Source organism: Crinia signifera, chromosome 8 (assembly GCF_055691185.1).
Source record: "Crinia signifera chromosome 8, ASM5569118v1, whole genome shotgun sequence".
In the NCBI taxonomy this organism is placed as follows: Eukaryota; Metazoa; Chordata; class Amphibia; order Anura; family Myobatrachidae; genus Crinia; species Crinia signifera.
In genome coordinates this window covers 151,450,026-151,471,177 of record NC_139224.1, presented here as the reverse complement: position 1 = coordinate 151,471,177, position 21,152 = coordinate 151,450,026, and the positions used below count along the sequence as shown (strand labels likewise).

Genomic DNA, 21,152 nt, shown 5'->3' with positions numbered 1-21,152 from the left:
AAATAAAACTTTAAATATTCAGAGAACAAAATAACAAAATTAAAAAACAAACAAAAACACACAACAACAAAAAAAACACAGCTTTGGCTTAGCTGCATCCACTGTGGCTTTGTGATCATAAAGGGTTTAAAAAAAATAAAAAATAAAACACACAACGTGAATAAAAATTGTACAGAAAAAAAAAGGCAGTTGTGTTGGAAGATTGTGCAACATTAATAAATAAGTCGGGGAAAGGTTTTCACATTTATCTCCTAACAAACCGTTTGTGTTCCTATAACAATGGCGACAGATGTGCAATTGTCGCCATTAGCACCAGAGATCTTCGTACAAGTCAGAGAACACACAAAGAGTTCCTGTCTGTATCACAGTTATTTAATATTATTTATATGTTTCACTAAATTAAAAAAGGTAGTTCTTCCAGTGCAGCTGCAAGGCACCGGCTGGCACATTAAAACGTTAAAAAAATAATTAGAACAGTCACTGAGAGCAGCCTGGTTAAAAGAGCTGTAGGGTGCCCATAATGCTCAGACAGACACCGAGCTGGCACTTCCTACGCCACTACCTTTGCTGGCATGGGCTTGTGCCCTCCGTTTTGCCAGGCGGGAATTAGATGGAGGCGAGAGCCTCACGGAGCAAAACTTCTGGACAAAACTTTCATTCTCTTCACTCAGGTCGCTGTCGTGTTGTGAAATCTGGCGGTTTACCGCAATGGCATCGGCTGCAAACTGGGTTAATTCCTTAGTGCTGCTGTTCCTGTTGGGAGAAGAGAGGTATGTTACACCGGTACAGTGTGGACGATATTCTGCATGGTAACAGTGGGGAGATATGTTACAGTACACTGCTTAGCAGAAAAGGAGCGTGTTGAAAATACAAAACCTGGGGCAGATGTACTAAGCCTTAACAAGAGATAAATGCAAGGGTAATAAAGAGATAAACGTCCAGCCAATCACATCCTAACAGGCAGGTTACAGGTTGTGTTTAAAAAAAGTCAGTAAGGAGCCGATTGGCTGGACATTTCTCTATCACCCTTGCATTTATCTCTTGTTAAGGCTTAATACATCTGCCCCTGCCTTTGTAATGGGATAACAAGGCCATGCTCTTAATAGGATCGAACTGGAAAACTACCTTTGAAGAACCAGTGGAGTGGGCAGTCCTCTTTCTGGGGCACCCTAAAATAAAAATAAAAAAAAACGCACCATTGTTAATCCATCGTCAATATTGGCCTAAGTTTCAACGAATATTTACAAGGGGTAGAGTAGATTCAACTCATGGACGAAACATGGGGTAACAAGACGGAAGACTGGGGCCAGGAATATAGAGCATGGAGAGTCTGGACTATCAAGAAAGGGGCACAGTGAAGAGAAAAAAAAATAGATTCTTCCTTAAGAGTCTCTACAGGTGCATCCCTACTTACCCCTTGCACCCACGGGTGCTGAAGAACTTGAGCAGCGCTGAGGCGCAGTTTGGCATCCTGTACGAGCAGCTTTGAGATTAAGTCCTTGGCTGGGTTGGAGATGTGGGACCAGTCTTTGTCTGGGAACTCATACTTGCCTTCTTGAATACTTTCAAACAGCTTGTTCTAAAATAGAAATTCTTAGTAGTCCCTTTGCTTTTGAATCATATTACTAACACAAATCAAAACCAACTTCAGAAGAAAAGTAGGTCTACTAAGAAACCAATTTGCCAGCCCCAATATCCTGGGTTCGATTCCCACCATGGGGGTTTATGAATACACTGCAAAGATCTACTGGTAGGCTAATACAGTATGTGTGTGTACTGTGCATCCAAAAAGTATTCACAGCGCTTCACTTCCACATTTTGTTATGTTACAGACTTATTCCAAAATGGAATAAATTAATTTTTGCCTCAAAATTCTACACGCAATTCCCTGTAATGACAACGTGAAAAAAAAGTTGTGGGAGATTCTTAAAAATGTATTAAAAATAAAAAACGAATACTTTCCGGATGCACTGTATGTACATGTGGTAAGGCGTTACCTCTAGGCTTATTTTGCGCCACACTTTAAGCTTCCAAAACGCACTCTGCCCCTTTGTGTGCCGCTGAGGACTTGGCTATCTGCAGCTGTCAGTGTCACCTCTTCCAGCGCAGTGCTGAACAGAGGGTTAGTGCCTACAGTCTTTCCATAGATCTACAAATGGAGCTCTAGTGTGACAGATTACACTAACAGCTCTGTCACCAAACTGCACATAAAAGGCAGGCGCACAGGGTAGCAGATGGGCCCTGTTGGCAAACGTTAGTTTGATAAAGGGTTTTCTAGAAGTAGTGCACTAGAAGTAGTTAATCCCTATTGGCCAGTGTAGCAATGGTAGAAGACCAGGTGCGCATTAAACATTTGGCAGAGATTATCGTATTACCTGGCAATCTCTACAGACTTCCCCGCGATCCCAACCACAGTCTGTCCCACAGTTGCCCACAAAGGGTGGGTAGCCACTCAGCATGATATACAGGATGACTCCAAGGCTCCACAGGTCACAGCGCTTGTCATAAAACGTGGCTTCTTCTGTGAACACTTCCACCACCTCCGGAGCCATATATTCTGCGGAGCCGCACTGCAACATCAACAACATATGGTTACATCTGTGCTGAGCCGCACTGCAACAACAACATAGGGTTACATCTGTGCTGAGCCGCACTGCAACATCAACAACATAGGGTTACATCTGTGCTGAGCCGCACTGCAACAACAACATAGGGTTACATCTGTGCTGAGCCGCACTGCAACATCAACAACATAGGGTTACATCTGTGCTGAGCCGCACTGCAACAACAACATAGGGTTACATCTGTGCTGAGCCGCACTGCAACAATATAGGGTTACATCCGTGCCGAGCCACACTGCAACAACATAGGGTTACATCCGCGCCGAGCCGCACTGCAACAACAATATAGGGTTACATCCGCGCCGAGCCGCACTGCAACAACAATATAGGGTTACATCCGCGCCGAGCCGCACTGCAACAACAATATAGGGTTACATCCGCGCCGAGCCGCACTGCAACAACAATATAGGGTTACATCCGCGCCGAGCCGCACTGCAACAACAATATAGGGTTACATCCGCGCCGAGCCGCACTGCAACAAAATAGGGTTACATCCGCGCCGAGCCGCACTGCAACAACATAGGGTTACATCCGCGCCGAGCCGCACTGCAACAACATAGGGTTACATCCGCGCCGAGCCGCACTGTAACAACATAGGGTTACATCCGCGCCGAGCCGCACTGCAACAACAATATAGGGTTACATCCGCGTCGAGCCGCACTGCAACAACAATATAGGGTTACATCCGCGCCGAACCGCATGGCAACAACAACAACAGAGTTTCTCCTGCGGGTGCCCCAAAAAATTGCCCTGCCTCCATAGAAGGGAATGTAAAAAAGTCCTGTAAACCTTGCAGCGGAATTAACAAAAAAGTGTCACATTTACCATTTGCGCCATATAATATCCTCCCCACATATACATACACACAAGTAAATTTACTAAGATGAGGGTTCTTTTGAAGATGGATGTTGCCCACAGCAACCAATCAGATTCTACTGATTTATTTAGCACCATCTTGAAGATAAAAGTATCTGTTGTGGACCATATGACTGTAGACCTAGACATTGTAGATGTAATATACTATAACGTCAATGTCTAACTTTTGGTGTCTATCTATTGACTGTCTGACACGACATTGTCTGTGAGCTATATCACACCCAGGGTAGACCTAGTGCACCGGGTCTCCACATGCATTGCTGGACTCGATTATAGTAAAGCACAATGAAAAGTGCTGCTCTATATAAGAAACTATTAATAAATAAAATTGGATATCCCGATAATATCCATCGGTCAAATAGCAGGACATCGTGATTTTTTCCCCCCGTTGGAGTAAAGATAACTGAATACCGCCCATAGCAAGGTGTAGCTCACAGGGTATGCGCCATTGGGGTGACCCATATAATGTAGACATGCATTGGGTCGACCACAGAAGGTCAACACTGCTAAGGTTGACAGACCTGGAAGGTCGACTATCTCGTAACTGCAATACCATGATGCGCTGGGTATATACGCTACCGTTTGAGCTTGCAGAAAATCCGGCCCGTGGAGTTGTGTTTGCAGATATTGTTAGGGCAGATCTGTTTTATGTACACAATACTAGCACACAGCTGGTACCATGTACAGACCAGCTCTGCCAAAGCATGTCCGGTAAGTCAGCTGCATAACGACAGTAATAGACTTCCTAACTCACAGAGAAATGAACATGACGCAAGTAAGGCCCCCACGCTAACCAGGCAGAAATGGTTTCAGCTCAAAACAGAAGACACTTGAGCAGAACACAGAAACATCAGCCCATGGATAAGTAGGGTCATTTGGCAGGGAGAAAAAAAAGGTCTGTACATCCTCCTAAGCAGACACCAAGAATTATTTAAGTAACGTACCCAAAATCTGCCTGGGATACATACGGATGACCAGCGGTCAGAATACCTACGTTGGCATCCCAATGGGTGAAATCCCAGCCGGGGTCAGGTAAGTATAACTCCCACTGCCCCCCACCCTAACCCTCCATCCCTGCAGCCTGACCATAACCCCATTTACAAGGAGCATATCCCCAACCCTCCCAGACAGCCTAAACCTAGGTCCCCCCACTAGTACCCAAACCTAACTGCTATGAGCAAATCAAAATGAAGCACCCCGTCCCTAAAACCTGCATTCTCCAACTTAAATGTGCCAAAAAAATTGGCTTTCCAGAGAGAATAAGAAATCCTGCAACCGGTCACCACACAGAACATGGGCCATTTCCACATGTCATGTTCCTATCCTGCGCAGTGCCAGCCTACTTATCGGACACGTGCATCTGCAATATCGGTGCATTTCTGCATGCGGCGCACAATGGGGCAGATGTATTAAGCTTGGTAAAGTGATAACACACCAGCCAATCATCTTGTAACTCATTTCTCAAACATAGCCGATTGGCCGGTGCATACTTTATCACTTTACCAGGCTTGATACATCTGCCCCAATGTCTCCAAATAGCATTTGCCCTATCCTGGGGCAGGAAAGCGTGTGAACGTACGGGAAAGCTGTTTTGATTGTTCGGATCTAATTACGGATAACTGGGACAGTGTTTGGAAACTGGAGAAATTAATCTGGTGTCTCTCACGGATACTTGGCAAGCTACAGTGAGGCTTCAATCTGGATGTAGTAGTAATGTGCTAAAATAATTCATTCTCCATAAGGTGCCACGTGTGATGCGATAGGCCGGCCGTTGCCTGGATACGGCTAAATATGGCAGGTTACATATCCTCTGGCACCCGAGCTAATACAGCGTAAACAGGCAGTAATTACAAATATATTATCGGAGAGGGGGGGGGGGGATGCAGCTCATATACAAATACCCAGCGCTTATTAATTTCTCATACAGACATCAAAGATTCTAATTTATATGTTAATACACCGTGCACAGTCCAAATCTGCAGCAAGTAACGGGATATGCATATTATTAACCAACGCAACACCATGGATGGCAGAGGACATATTCCAGTATGGTTCATTACAGGCCGGGCAATGTATAAATTGCAGCGGCAGGTACCCTATGCAGCATCAACGGCAGGTACCCTATGCAGCATCAACGGCAGGAACCATTTACAGCATCAACCGTAGCAGTGGCAGGTACCATAATCCATTAAGTCTTGTTTTAGTTTAGGAACGGTAACGTCCATTAATGTGGATCTAGAAGCGGTCAACTATCTTTAGGCATCTCACTAGACATGTTCGACTAAGCGGGGTCGTCCATAGCATTGTCCACAGTCGATCGGATATGACCCAGCACTACCCTAGCTATCTAACCCCATCACTAGCTATGTACCCCTACATACCCCCCCCCCCCCCCCAGCACTGTCCCAGCTATCTAACCCCATCCTCAGCTATCTATGGCCAACACTGCTCCTAGTACTGCCTAACCCTAACCCCCCCCCTGTGCCCTCAGACCTGCCACAGCTGCTATCTATCCTTACCACCAAGCACCATCCGGTACTCCCTGCGCTTACTCCCCTCTACCCCCAACAGCTGTTTGCCCTTAGTTACTTCTACTCCAACTACTACTTGCCCTCAGTACTGCCCAAGCTAGCACCTAACCCCTGCCCTCACCCACCTTAATATGTGATTGGACCTGGAATAGAGGACTTCAGCACATTATCTTTTCCATGTCTGAATTATTGGCTAAAATCGCTGGTCAGCCAGAGAATGAATTACAGGTTTCTAGTAGCAGACCTAAGGGAACGGACATATTCCTCTGACGTCTACCACCCGTTCCCTTCAGTGCGCCACACAGATTCTGTATTTCAGGCACGTAGCTGGGAGAACGATAAAAACAATAAATCAAACCTGAGAATGGATAATAAGGGTACTTTATACCAAAGTGGTTACACTGCACTAACCAGCACATGTGTATTTAGGGGCCACATGTAACGGGTGGCAGTGTGGGATTTTACAAGGCAAACCAGGCCTTGAACATGCTGCCCCTTTAAAAAAAATTAAATGTCTGAGTTCGGTCGGCCTCCCGTACAGCCTCCAAACTTGGAGGCTACTACATCTGCTACAAAGCAATGACGTTCAGATCAATACACAGATGATTAATGTGCATCATTTACAGATTACTGTTATTATTGGGGTACCATCTGCACTTACAGGAGTCGTGAGCTCCGGGGTTGTTATTGGGGTACATGCGCTGTTCAGCTTTACACCGCTCCCAAGGTCAAAGTCACAGATTTTCACAGGTGAGACCTAGAAACAGATCAGACACAGAGCATCACTTGACAATACATTATTGTGGCTGTCTCCACAGGTGCTGTTAATGCAGATGCCACATAATAATGGCATTATAAAACGCTAGCTCTATTGTTCCCACTAGTATGAGATTACCATTACTGTGGTTCAAATATTGCTACCAACATCAGCATTGTGTACCTTATCTTCACATTCGCACAATATATTTTCTGGCTTCAGGTCTCGATGTGCAATTCCTGGGAAACAGACAAAATAAATCAATAACAGAAATATAGATAGTGATCTCCCTGCTGGGAATTACAGAGGTTATTCTGGGAAAACTACTTGGTTGTTGGATGCCCACCAATCTTAGAGACAGAGACCTTGGCTCTAAGCGGAGGCGGATCACGTCTCTATTATATCAGCCAAAATAAATCAATAACAGAAATATAGATAGTGATCTCCCTGCTGGGAATTACAGAGGTTATTCTGGGAAAACCACCTGGTTGTTGGATGCCCACCAATCTTAGAGACAGACCTTGGGCTCTAAGCGGAGGCGGATCACGTCTCTATTATATCAGCCAACTCCCCCCTCCCCAGCTCTATCCCAATTGGCTAGTTCTGAATCCATGTCCCAAGTCTGGCAGCTCCTAACTTTACAGCTGGTTAACTCAAGTGTTGTTTGCTCAGTCTGACTGCAACCCTAAACGTATGTATACTTGTATAGAGTGCACACCTACACAGATTGCACAAGCTTTACAGGACTTTATAAAACTTTGAACTTATGCTAGTTACCAGCCTGTCAAAATGACAGAACAAGGGGAAAAAACAGGTGGTGTGTGTTGCGCAATCAATAGCTGCTGGCACAGGGTTTGTCAAGAACCCTAATATTTAAGGTAGAAAAAGAAATAGTATGTGCCAGCGCTTGCTGCTTCAATAATTAACTACAGGGTTCTCTGGTTTAAATTTTTAATAAAAGATAAACATAGATACACATATACATTTAATATGAAAAATAAAAGATAAAATGATCTCGTATTTGTGCATCATTTGTAGTTTATCACTTTGAGGTGTGATTTCATTAGAACTAGTCCCGTAAATAGGGGGATGTTAGAAGCTGACAGATATATTACCATCCAATGTCTCTGGTAGAAATGTGTAGCCAGATCTCTTGTGACAACGACAGTTCTGCAGTGCCTTATATTTTCAAAGGCTCAAGACTCCCGTGCGACAATCTTCCTTTCTTTGGAATGAATTAGGGAAAATGCTGTAACCCATGAATTGTATTTAAGCTTTTTTGTAAAAAGGGACGTCAAGGGAAGATGAACTCGGTCACTTTTAGAAGGATGAAGTCATCAGATTTGAATGTGCTCAACGAGTTTCCCCAGAATATTCACCTCTGGCTTCCTCAGGAGCAAGTGTAAGCATACAAATGATGCACAAATACGAGATCATTTTATCTTTTATTTTTTTATATTAAATGTATATGTTTATCTACATGTTTATCTTTTATTAAAAATTAAATCCAAGAACCGTGTAGTTAATTATTGAAGCAGCAAGCGCTGGCACATACTATTTCTTTTTCGACCTAAAATGACAGAACAGTAATATCAGCGGCTGTGTGCACCTGAACTGCCCCTTAGTGTGCCAGTGCGGACACCCTTCCCTATAGGTGAGCAGAAGAGCTAGCTTTATAGCCTGGTTACATGTAATATGGGGGCAGATTTATTAAGCTCGGTGAAGTGATAAAGTGTCTGGTCTTTATCACCGGCCAATCAGCGCCTACCTGTCATTTTTCGAACCAGGCCTGTAACTTCAATTAGGATCTGATTGGCCGATGATAAAGTACCAGCCACATTATCACTTCTCAGAGCTTAATAAATATGCCCCTCAGTTACAGGTAATAAAGGCGATTACTTCTAATTCTCCTGCTGGCCAGTCCCTTCTCATACAAACGCTACATTCTCTAGGTCCCCAGAAAGAACGTTATGTGAAGGGTAATGCTCCAGCCAATCAGCTCCTACCTGTCAATTTACATATTGGAGCCGATTGGCTGGAGCATTATCACTTTACACATAACATCTTTATGGGGATCGATACCACCTCTCTAAGCTTGATACAATTACCCCACTGTTATATCCAGGTGCTCACCCTACTTAGCAAATTACTCCAGTGATTGTCTACCAGACATTTCTAACTATGGGGACAACACATTAAACCCTACTGTATAAGCAAAGCATAAACACACACACACACACACGATAATCTACAGTGGACACCCTAACATTCCTTTGTACCCTACATCCAATAAGCTTCCAATTCCTCGTGCATGTATCTAAGTAACATCTCCATTAGATACACTTAAGTCACACAAGACGCAGCTAAATTGTCTACCACACTGACTACTGCAATCCCCTACCTATTGCTCTCACCTAAAACCAGAACTGTATTTCTACCACGCATGTTAAATGCAGATGCTAGCACTATATAAGTAACATATAACAGATAATGGAGTAGATATATGAAGCAGTGATGAGAGAATAAGTGAGCCAGAGGAGGAGTGGCTCATGGCAACCAATCAGCACTGAACATCTATAATTTGCATATAAAATTATACAAAGCAGCTGATTGGTTGCCATAGGCCACGTCCTTTGGCTCCCTTCTCCTCCCGTATCACTGCTTCATACATCTACCCCCAATGTTCCTACCTTTGGTATGTAGAAAATTCAGGGCAGAGGCGATGTCTCGTACCACCCTACTGGCCTCTCGCTCATTAAAGTGTTTCCGCCTTTGAATATGGGAAAGGATGGAACCTGCAAGAGAATTCAGAACATTCCGCAGTGAATAATCCCCCACATATATAAAAACAAATGTCAGTACTTGTGCTGCTTCCATAGGAATTAGAATAAATCAAGAGAACAGTTTATTTTCTTCATGAAAAGTTTATGTAGAACCGCAAATGAGAAAGTACCAGTTTTACCGACTTCATTTGTAGCAATCCTATGCCCTAGAAACACATTAAGAGGCATATCCAATTAGCAGAGGGGTATACACTTGGCTTATTGACAGTGCTGAGCAATTCAATTAGCGATCGATAACGTATGTGTTCAATTACCAGTTTGTTTCCTCAAAACCTTGGAGGAAACAAAATCCACATTAACCCTTTGAGTGTCAACATCTGTGAGCGATGTGCAAAATATCTGCTTAAAATGCCAGCATCTCACAATGGTTATACAGATTCAAATAAAAAATGTTGTGTCTATTCCCTATATAAAAGAAAGGTAAACATTACAGGTCATTATGATGAATAAGAAGGTTTGCCTGCCAATATTCAAATCTATTTTGACTAATTCACTTGGCACTCAAAGGGTTAAAAAGCACCTCTGGTACTGAACATGCATGGAAATCAGATACGGCATTGCCAGGGGTTTTACTACATGGGGAAAAGGCTACATAATTAAATAGCTCCAGGTGTTGTACCCAGAGTAAAACTCACGGGTACTCTTTACCTAGCACGGCGCCCACGATGTCCATCGCGGTCATCGGGGGTAAAAAATCGCGGGCATCGCATGCACTAAAAAAAACGGGTGCGACGCGATGCCCGCGATTTCCCATAGGGATCAATGTTAAAAGTGTGATTGGACGCGATTTTACTGTTCAATGCCCGCGATTTTTCCATAGGAAACAATGTTAAACTGGCCACAGAGCCCTAATAGTCCCCCTAAAGTCTGAAATGGCCCCCACAGTTGTTAACGCCACCCCACGATCAACGTGAACCCGAAGCGTGGCGAGTGCAGCGACCCCGCGAGGGACGGTGGTACGCGTCCTACTACCTTTTCATACCCCCACTATCCACGTCGGCGTGGAGTTGAGAATAGAATAGTGTGGCGAGCGCAGCGAGCCCCGTGAGGGGACGCGGATACCTGTGAAGCCCGCAAAGGGACGCGTTTACCTGTGAAGGTATCCGGCTGCGCTCGCCACGCTTCGGGCTCGGTGGCTCGCCACACTATTCTATTCTCGACTCCACGCCGACGTGGATAGTGGGGGTATGAAAAGGTCGGAGGACGCGTACCGCCGCCCCTCGCGGGCACGCTGCGCTCGCCACGCTTCGGGTTCACGTTGATCGTGGGGTGGCGTTAACAATTGTGGGGGCCATTTCAGAGGCACTATAAGGGCTCTGTGGCCCATTTAACATGGTTTCCTATGGAAAAATCGCGGGCATTGAACAGTAAAATCGCGTCCAATCACACTTTTAACATTGATCCCTATGGGAAATCGCGGCCATCGCGTCGCACCCGGTTTTTAGTGCATTTGATGGCCGCGATGCCCGCCATGCTAGGTAAAGAGTACCAACTCACGCACCATCGGATATACCCCTAAGTGAAGTAGAACAATTATAGGTGCATTTAAAATTTTAATTGATGATGCTAAATGTAACAGCCTGCAAGTTTCCGGAGGGACAGGACTTTGGGTGAGGCTGCCCGTGTTTTTAAAGCAGCAATCCTTTACGCGACAAAACCAACATGGGTTTGCCTTCCGAATAACTGAAAAAAATAACAAACATACATAAGGGCATTCCCAGAACAAGTCCTTTACTCCCAGAAGCTTGCAGACTATTACATTAAGCCCATGGTTGGAACAAAGATAAATAAGATGTTACTGATCTTTAATCAGTCACTAAATTAGTTAGTAATGCATGCACACCTCAAGATTTCACCGATTTAAGCTGGGTACACACCAACAGATATACCTACAGATCAGGCAGTGTGTTCTCCCTTCACACTGCCCGATCCATTGGAAATAACATAAGTGGGCGGGGCGGGTGCATTTGCATGTGACTGCCCACTGAGCCGTCAATCACCAACGGCTTCACGAATGGTCAACGGATCGTCCGTACACACTGTGTGATGCCCAATATATCTAGACATATATCAGCGTATCTGCTGTGTTGCAGAGTCAACGTGATATATCTGAACAACGCCGTTCACAGATAGATCAACGCACAATCGGCCAGTGTGTACGAGCGATATATCGGCCGCTCGATCGAATGCTCAATATATCGTCAGTGTGTCACTTAGGTTGACTTCTAACAGGTTTTGAGTGACTTATGTAGAGGTTGAAGTGCAGGTCTGGTTTTACCCTTAATACTGTAGATTTTAAAATTCGGGGTCAAAGCCATAGAGAATCAGCAGCTTGTAAAATGTACCCCTTATTTATCAGAGAAAGAAAACACAGCATTACCCAGAGGATTTTACACCGGTTATATATCTGTAATATATTTATGCTAATGGATGTACACACTTGAATAAGCCGATCTATATCCCCCATCTCAGTACACGGAGCTTAAAGATTTAAGTGGCATTTTCTTTGTAATTCTAGTCACAATTTAGTAAATAAAATAAAAAAAATCTAAGCCAGATAGGCTTGGTATGCATTTAGTAGTGACGCGGATTGATTTCCGGTGTTGGAGCTAGCACTATCTGCCAATTTTGTAAAGCTTTGATCAATGAAAGGAATTCCTCCCCTTCCATGTTTGTGGTTCTCTTCATCTGCACTTAGAACACTGAACAACTCATGTTGTTGCCAAACCTATTAGATTTTGGGATAACTTTGTGGTGTTGATTCCCAACGGTGCGTACACACTGAGATTTCACATTAAACCCCTATTCGATCTGGGTTGGTTACAGTGTTCACATTCGATTTGGACTATATAGTACAGATCTGTACTATAAAGTCTTGCCTGACAAGACTATTTTTCTATTCGATTTACACTACACGGGAACGCGCATTGGGATGGAATCTGAATTAAATGTAGGAAAACCGTTTGATGCCCATTCGGTTCTTCTATAAGCAATGAATGGTACATAACACCAAAATAACGTATGTTATTTATACTCCGTACCGAATGCATTCTAAGCGCATGGCTAATGGCAGTACGCCCCCAAACCAATGATGATGTTATAGTTCTTTGACTTACCTCCTCGTAACTTTTCAAACACCAGATAGAAACGGGCGTCATCTTCACAGAACTCAATCAGCTCCAATATATTCCTAAAACAACAAAGCAAGTCATTTTACTCCAAAGCCAAGAGGCTGCAGACTGACCGCGCTTGTGTGAAGAATCATAGGGGTAAGCTTCTTCTGTAGTTTTAGGAGGCCGAAAGAGAGGTTATCATATATTATCCACACCCATCTTTCCTCTTCACAGCAGTTCATTAAAATAGGTTCTGTGTACTTTCATTTCATTGGGGAGTGCATTCTGCGGGGCAGGGTATACCTGAATATACACAGGCCTGAATTATCCCCTAGGATCCTATACATGTGATACAAATGATTTTCACAAGCACACAGGACAATGGGCACAGATTACTCAATGCTGCGGCATGTGCTATTACTTGTTGCCTTGACACTGGTACAGAGTTTCAACTTCTCGGAAAACTCGGCTACGGCTGTGACCGGGCTTCTTCTCCACGATCTGCAGGGAAAGAGAAACCAGTGAGATTTTACAAGCAATGCCACTATATGGAAGCTTGATCACCGGCATCTACGGACATCGGGCCTCTTTCTTGCCTCCCTCATGTAAATCGACGAGTAGAGGATTTGGGGGGATGCTAGACCGGTTCTCTACTTCACACGCCAACACTGACGGGACAGCGCACACATTCCGACAGTTGGGAGTAAAAGTTTAGAGTTTATATACAGGATAGGTCCCAGAAACATTGGTCTTTAACTGCTACCTCACCTTAACGGCGTAATCTTTTCCGTTGTGCAAGCTGATACATCCTTGAACTTTGGCGTATGCCCCCTCCCCAAGCAGCTCATCAGTCAGCTGGTACAAGTCTGCAAAAAACAAACAGACAATGAGGGACAACGTCTGCGGAGCTAGCACACCGGAAACTGTAGGAAAGTTAAACAGATGGAATCACCTTAGCCTAGTTTTGCTCTCATTTGTTACAAGCCTCGCACTGACGCCTCCCAATTTATGTAAAAAGCCACCATTACTTCACTGTATTTACAGTAAAAGCTGTTGAAAGGGGTGTGGTATAGGGGTCCGACAGTCCTTAGCCCGACAGTCATTAGCCCGACAGCATGGTGAGCGCAACTAAGCCCCTTGCGGGCTCGCTACCTATTCTATTCTCCCTCTATGGGGGTCGTCGACCCCCACAAGGAAAAAAAAGCTGTCAATGTTTTGACAGTCCAGATCCCGTCCGGCACCCGTTGAAAGGAGTGCACCACTGTGTAAAATCCAGGGAGGCTTCATGTACTCTCCCAAGATGGCCATCGGGATCACTACAGGAACCATGTTTAGATTGTGAGACTGTTATAGAGCATCACAGTGGAAGACATACATCTTCCTCTTAGCACCAGTAAGACCTGCAATTATGATTCCAGTGTAAATACCCAGTGCCTACATATACTTAATGGCTGGTGAGCTGTATTGACACCACACTCCGCTGAAGCTTTGCTCCATGAGAATCAGTATGTAACAGTGAGTACAGCTATACTGTACCTTTATATCAAGAAGCCAAACACCAATGGTTAAGTAAGTTGGCTGTACATAGTGAGTCAGCCACTGGTGTGAAGCAACGGAATCCATATTTGTATACCAGGGCCATGTAATAGAGACGTGCAAGGTCTTTACTGTTCTCAGCACATATGATTAATCGAGAGTGAAAGTAAACCAGTAAGATGAGAACTGTATGTGCTGCAATCATATCAATGGCAGAGGGCTGTTTACAGCCTCACTAATGTAAACAGTACGAGACCCTTCTTCAAAGCATAAGTGGAATCTGTGTTTATAGTTCTAGATTGACCTGCAAATTTCCCAGTGAAGGCCTCTGCCGCTCTGGTCCTTCGCTTCTTCTTTCTCCTTTTCCCTGCGTCATCTATCGGGATGTGCTGACTGCTGACCATTTCTGTGCCAAAATAAAGATTAGATCAGTAAGAAAGCTGCACCACCACATGATGCCACTAGGTGGTACTACACCAATGCAAGCAGTAATTGCTGGAATCTGGTATGGCACCCCTTCGCCATGCTGCTGAATAAACAGAGGTCGTGCACAGTCTGCATTGCAGGTACATGAAATGCTACAAACGGAGGCAGTTTATCATTCTCGTGAAATGTATATGAACCACATAGTAATGGAATGGCATTACTACCTGCAGCCAATGCAGTATGGGCAAAAAAAAAAATCTAGAAATTATATAGACAGAGGTCTTGGATATGTCCGATTGGTAAATCATCTGAGGGTACAGACCACAAGAAAGCCCAGTATGAAGGGCACTTTCACATACAGCATTTTGTACCCCTTACACAGTCATCCCCTGGATGCGGCAGACTAGGAGGATCCAATACACACATTACTGAATGTAGCATTGACACGTCTATGTACAGAGCACAAGGTAATACAGATAGATATGAGTGACTGCGCTGTAGGAAGCTTAGGACAGTTATTAATAGATATAGAAAGTGATACACCGTACAGCCGCCATGTGACCTGGAAAGCATGGCCTGTGTGGGGTCCTGAGGACAGAGGGTAAGAACTACTGCTGACGTCTGCTCTAGTCTCACAACACTGTAGATGCTTCTACCAACAGTTTAATACTAGTGAATACAAGGATAAGGGTGCAGGAATAGTACCTGCTCACCACCATTAGTACTGTGTGGGGTGCTGCTGCTGAATTTGGTACTTATAAGAAAAACGGGAGCCCAGATATTACATGAGACCGCGTCCCCTCGCTGTGCTCGCCACGCTTCGGCACGGTGGCTCCCTGCGCTCGCCACACTAAAAAAAATCAACTCCATGCGTAGTTGGATAGTAGGGGTATGAAAAAATGGGGTGCATTTAACATGGGAGCCCAGATAATACATAAGTACCCTAAATTTAATTGTGTTCACTGTGCATGTATCAGTCAAACCACGACCTGCTTGTACTTGCACACTACCTCCAGGGGCAAGTGCCCAGTCTGGTCTCATTATATAAGCATTGCCACTGACTGAATGCAACACCAGCGGGTACAGCCCCTAAAGTAGACGGACCATTTGCTAAACTTTAACCCTTTATGAACCCTTGTCCATTGAAATAGAAATTATTAAATAATAAATGTGTAGACCAGTGGTTTGTGTACCCCTGGGGGTACACTGCAGATCAGTTGGAGGTTCTTGAAAATATTGGTGATTGGCGGAAGAGGAAGAAGTCTCCTGGTGGCCGAAGAAATCTCATTGCCGTGGAGATTAACCAAGTTGCGTCACTTCTGGTTTCATCTGCAGTGTCATAATCTCCTTGTGCTTTGCCCAACCAGCAATCCACTGAGAGCTACCAGCGCTTACTCCACCTGTGTCAGCAATCATCTGCCCCATGCTGTACCAGGCGCTTACTCCACCTGTGTCAGCAATCATCTGCCCCATGCTGTACCAGGCGCTTACTCCACCTGTGTCAGCAATCATCTGCCCCATGCTGTACCAGGCGCTTACTCCACCTGTGTCAGCAATCATCTGCCCCATGCTGTACCAGGTGCTTACTCCACCTGTGTCAGCAATCATCTGCCCCATGCTGTACCAGGCGCTTACTCCACCTGTGTCAGCAATCATCTGCCCCATGCTGTACCAGGCGCTTACTCCACCTGTGTCAGCAATCATCTGCCCCATGCTGTACCAGGCGCTTACTCCACCTGTGTCAGCAATCATCTGCCCCATGCTGACACAGGTGGAGTAAGCAGCGGCATTAATCTTACAGGCATTAGGGGGAACACCGGAAACCGTACACGGCCAGCGGGGCCCGTCTCCTGACAGCACCTTAATATAAGGACACGCATACCACTCACTTCCACTCCACTGGTAAGTACTGTAGATATTTTAAGTTAAGATGAGGGGTACTCATAAATGGAAAGCCTAATCTAGGAGTCCGGGAGAGGGGGAAAAAAAGTTTGGGAACTGCTGACGTAGACTATCAAGTCCCAAGGTCCATTTAAATGTATGAAGATACTGTGAAGATTTTCCGGCAGATTCTATGTATCGAAATAGTAGGAATCGCATGTTTTTGTTGTACAAGCTACAATGCTTTATGTACCAAGAAAAAAAAAACTTTTTTTTTTCTTTTCATACTTGGGGCCTCAATTGTTGACATTACCGGTGTCTTCACTTTGATACACTGCAAACATGCAATGGGTCATAAAGTTTTAACTAAACCGTTTTTGTTTTTTTTATGTGATTTAAACCAGTTTTTTTTTTTTTCATGAATATTTTAATAGAAATAAAATAAAATCATGTATTGGGGAAACCATGATCAGCTGTGTTTTAATGCTGAAGGTGCGTACCCACGGTAAGATATAGTGCAAAATCTAGCACACTATCTAGCTAATTTCGAATAGCATGCTAGATAGTGCACTATATCTTACCATGTGTACGCACTATCCGACGTACGATGCATGCTCCCGCCGGTCGTCTAGGCTAGAAAGCATAAGATAGTATAGTACAGCTGTGATGTCTTATCTTATATGATATCTTATGCACATTGTACGTTATTTTAAGCACAAATCTTATGCTTTTGACCACTGGGACTTTCCTGGGAAATCGTATACAATATCATACAGAACATAAATCGTACCGCGGGTACGCACCTTAACACTAATGTTATAAGGCATTGACTTTATTTACTTTACATCTTTCAATAACTTTTTTATTCCTGCTACATCTAAATATATGTAGATAGACTAAGGGGGGGTATCTGATGCCGTACCTTAGCCCCGATACCGCTGTTATCTGTTCTTATGCTGCATAATCCCCAGTAAGTAAGTTCCATTTATATAGCATACTTTCCCCAATGGGACTCAAGGCGCTTAATAAGCGGTCACCGGGACCCACGATAACACGTAATCAGGGACTTATCCCCGATACGATGCCAGTAGTTACAGCAGAATAAACAGAGATAAAATATAGTAGGTCGATAGTAGAGATTTGTTAAAGGAGTAGTAGAGACAGGTCTCTTTATTTATCTCCAAGTGTCAGTGCCTATCAGGGGTTTCCCTGGAGACATGAAAACTAGGGGGGGGGGTATTTTTTTACATGTGATAAACTAGAGGGAAAGAGATGGTGTTATAGGTAGGACCGATGTATGTGGGAAGGTATGACGGACATGCATGTACAGGCCTGTAAGCTACATAGTATTTTTGCCTAGCAGAGTTACAAGAAGCTGGAGAGCAGCATTTTCCCAGCAGATACTAACCCCGGTGTGACATCAGCAACACCAAAAGTACCATAAAGGTGTCATTCTACATCTACGTTTACCAAAGCGCTTTCGCCCTGGCCTCAGGGACTGTGTTCCTGGAAGGCGGCATTGGCAGGTTTAAAACTTTCAAGGAAGTTACAAATAAAAGTGACTCAATAGCAAAGAAATGCACGTATTGGTGTGTCACTGATAAGTGTGACAACTCCACGTTTCACTATGCAAATCCCTCCCGTCTCAGGTTCATGCATAGAGAGAGCATGCACATTTATTACATCCACATTTTCAAGCTAGGATTGATTTTCACACAATTAATGAGCTATATATGAATATTTCATGTACTCCAAAATATTGGCTGGAAATCAACATTTAATAAATAGAATATAAGAGGACAGATAATGCAGTAAGAAGCCCTCAGTCTGAGGCACGGAGGTGTACATCCACTGATACTGTAGTTACCCATCTCCTACCCACCGAGTCTGACCAAATAGCACAATAGAAGGACAAATTATGGGGATTCATGGAACATAGACAGACACAGCCAGGGAATGACCTGTGGCTAGGGAGGCAGGATGGAAGAACTTAAAATAGCACTTACTATTAGGATGCAGCCATAGAGATACATACAGTGCCAGCAGAATTTCAAATGTAGTGAAGTCCGCCATCAGATCAGAGCTGTTGGCCTTTCAGCTAATTAGGAGGTGCTGCTGCAGCCGCTTCTCTGATTGGCTGCAATTCAGCCAGCTATGATTGGCTAGAGTTTGATGCTACATTTGAAATGCCGCTGGCCCGGTCTATGTCCGTAGCTGGCTGCCTAAGTGCCATAGACACAGATGCCACCCATGTCAATGGCACTCTCAGGACTAGGCAAGTGCTGCTAGGCATCAGCAGTAGAAAGAAAGTAGTAATAATGCCACTGTATAGGTCATTGGTACGACCTCACCTAGAGTATTGTGTTCAGTTCTCCAGAAGGATATAAATACATTAGAGACTGTACAAAGAAGGGCAACTAAAATGGTGCATGGCCTACATCACAAAACGTACCAGGAAAGACTAAAAGATATTAATATGTATACTTTACAGCAGAGAAGGGAAAGGGGGGGGCATGATAGAAACTTTTAAATATATCAAGGGCTTTAACAAGGTACAGGTGGGAGACATTCTTCACAGGAAGAGGAGCAACAGAACACGAGGACATGCACTGAAACTAGAGGGAGGAAGATTCAGGGGAAATGCGAGGAAGAATTTTTTCACAGAAAGAGAAGTAGATAAGTGGAATAGCCTCCCATCAGAGGTGGTAGAGGCAAATACAGTAGTACAATATAAACATGCTTGGGATAAGCATAGTGATAGCCTTACAAAGAAATAAGGATCAAATATGGTTTGAGGTAACATGTTTAAAAAAGGGGCAGACTAGATGGGCCAAGTGGTTCTTATCTGCCGTCAAATTCTATGTTTCTATGAGGGCTGCCAAAGACAAATGCGCAACTTTATCCTGTGAATCACAGCATTTTTGGGGTGGCTATCTATTTAATGTGATAACTGCAGTCAGTTTCCTGTAATATCATTATGAGTATTACTACAGAGATACTTGTAGTGTTTGCATAGCTGACAGCAATACACTCATTTTCTTCTCTTAAAATTTTTTACTTGACACACACCCTATTCGGGTGAGCTGCAGCTTCAGTTAATAGTAGTATAACCTCAAACTATTGCACACAATTCTACTTATAAATACATAATCCATACACGAGTCAACGCCAACTCCTCCCGAACACAGCCGCCGAGAGAGAGGGCGCCAACTCATCCCGAACACAGCCGCCGAGAGAGAGGGCGCCAACTCACCTCGAACACAGCCGCCGAGAGAGAGGGCGCCAACTCATCCCAAACACAGCCACTGCGAGAGAGGCCGCCAACTCATACCGAACACAGCAACCGAGAGAGGCCGCCAACTCATCCCGAACACAGCAACCGAGAGAGGCTACCAAGTCATTCATAACATGGCAGCCCACAAATTCAATGAACACTACATTTATTATAAATACCGGTAATAGACATTCACAGCAGAGAAGTAAACTCAGGGCAGCTGCAATGGACAGTCACAGCTGTCTCTTCACCAACAATAAGTTTATTATAAAATGAGAAGTTATGTTGAAAACTATTATTGGCTCAATACATTGCCCAACAGTGAGGCACAACTGTGCCCAGATCATACACACGCACAGCATAAGCACAGAAAATCCATTTCCCCAGAGCTCACGCAACAGGAGCCCAGTGTATCGCTGACCCCAGGGGTATGCTCAAAGAGCTCTGAGTATCCCTGTCCACAGAGTACACCAGTCCCCCAAGCGCGCACACACATACACACACACACACACCCCCCCAGAGCCCCGGATATCCCTGTCCCCAGAGCTCACACACACACACACACACACACACACACACACACACACACACACACACACGGAGCTCGGGATATCCCTGTCCCCAAAGCTCAAACACACCAGGAGCCTGGGATATACCGGTCCCCAGAGCGCGCGCACACACACACACACACACACACACACACACCAGGAGCCTGGGATATCCCGGTCCCCAGAGCTCACACACACGGAGCCCGGGATATCGCTGTCCCCAGAGCTTGCTCACACACACCAGGAGCCGTGGATATCCCTGTCCCAGAGCGCTCACACACACACACACACACACACACACACACACACACACACCAGGAGCCGTAGACACCCCTGTCCCCAGAGCGCACACACACCAGGAGCCGTAGACACCCCTGTCCCCAGAGCACACACACATACACACACCAGGAGCCATAGACACCCCTGTCCCCAGAGCTCACACAACACACACACACACACACACACACACCAGGAGCCGTAGACACCCCTGTCCCCAGAGCTCACACACACACACACCAGGAGCCGTAGACACCCCTGTCCCCAGAGCACACACACACCAGGAGCCGTAGACACCCCTGTCCCCAGAGCACACACACATACACACACCAGGAGCCATAGACACCCCTGTCCCCAGAGCTCACACAACACACACACACACACACACACACACACCAGGAGCCGTAGACACCCCTGTCCCCAGAGCTCACACAACACACACACACACACACACCAGGAGCCGTAGACAC

The 21,152-nt window shown here is 44.8% G+C and overlaps 1 protein-coding gene across 1 annotated transcript in view; it reads right to left on the bottom strand.

Moving 5' to 3' along the window:
• Positions 1-354: 354 nt before the first annotated feature.
• MKNK1 (MAPK interacting serine/threonine kinase 1) overlaps positions 355-21,152 on the bottom strand; it is a 25,707-nt gene continuing 4,909 nt past the window's right edge. Inside the window, exons 2-12 of the mRNA XM_083157412.1 lie at positions 14,582-14,683; positions 13,510-13,607; positions 13,163-13,242; positions 12,745-12,818; positions 9,476-9,580; positions 6,969-7,024; positions 6,690-6,785; positions 2,376-2,570; positions 1,415-1,579; positions 1,126-1,169; positions 355-753 (exon numbers count right to left, since the gene is read on the bottom strand). Coding sequence (XP_083013538.1) covers positions 525-753; positions 1,126-1,169; positions 1,415-1,579; positions 2,376-2,570; positions 6,690-6,785; positions 6,969-7,024; positions 9,476-9,580; positions 12,745-12,818; positions 13,163-13,242; positions 13,510-13,607; positions 14,582-14,683 — 1,244 coding nt within the window. The 3' untranslated portion in view covers positions 355-524. The remainder of the gene's footprint in view (positions 754-1,125; positions 1,170-1,414; positions 1,580-2,375; positions 2,571-6,689; positions 6,786-6,968; positions 7,025-9,475; positions 9,581-12,744; positions 12,819-13,162; positions 13,243-13,509; positions 13,608-14,581; positions 14,684-21,152) is intronic.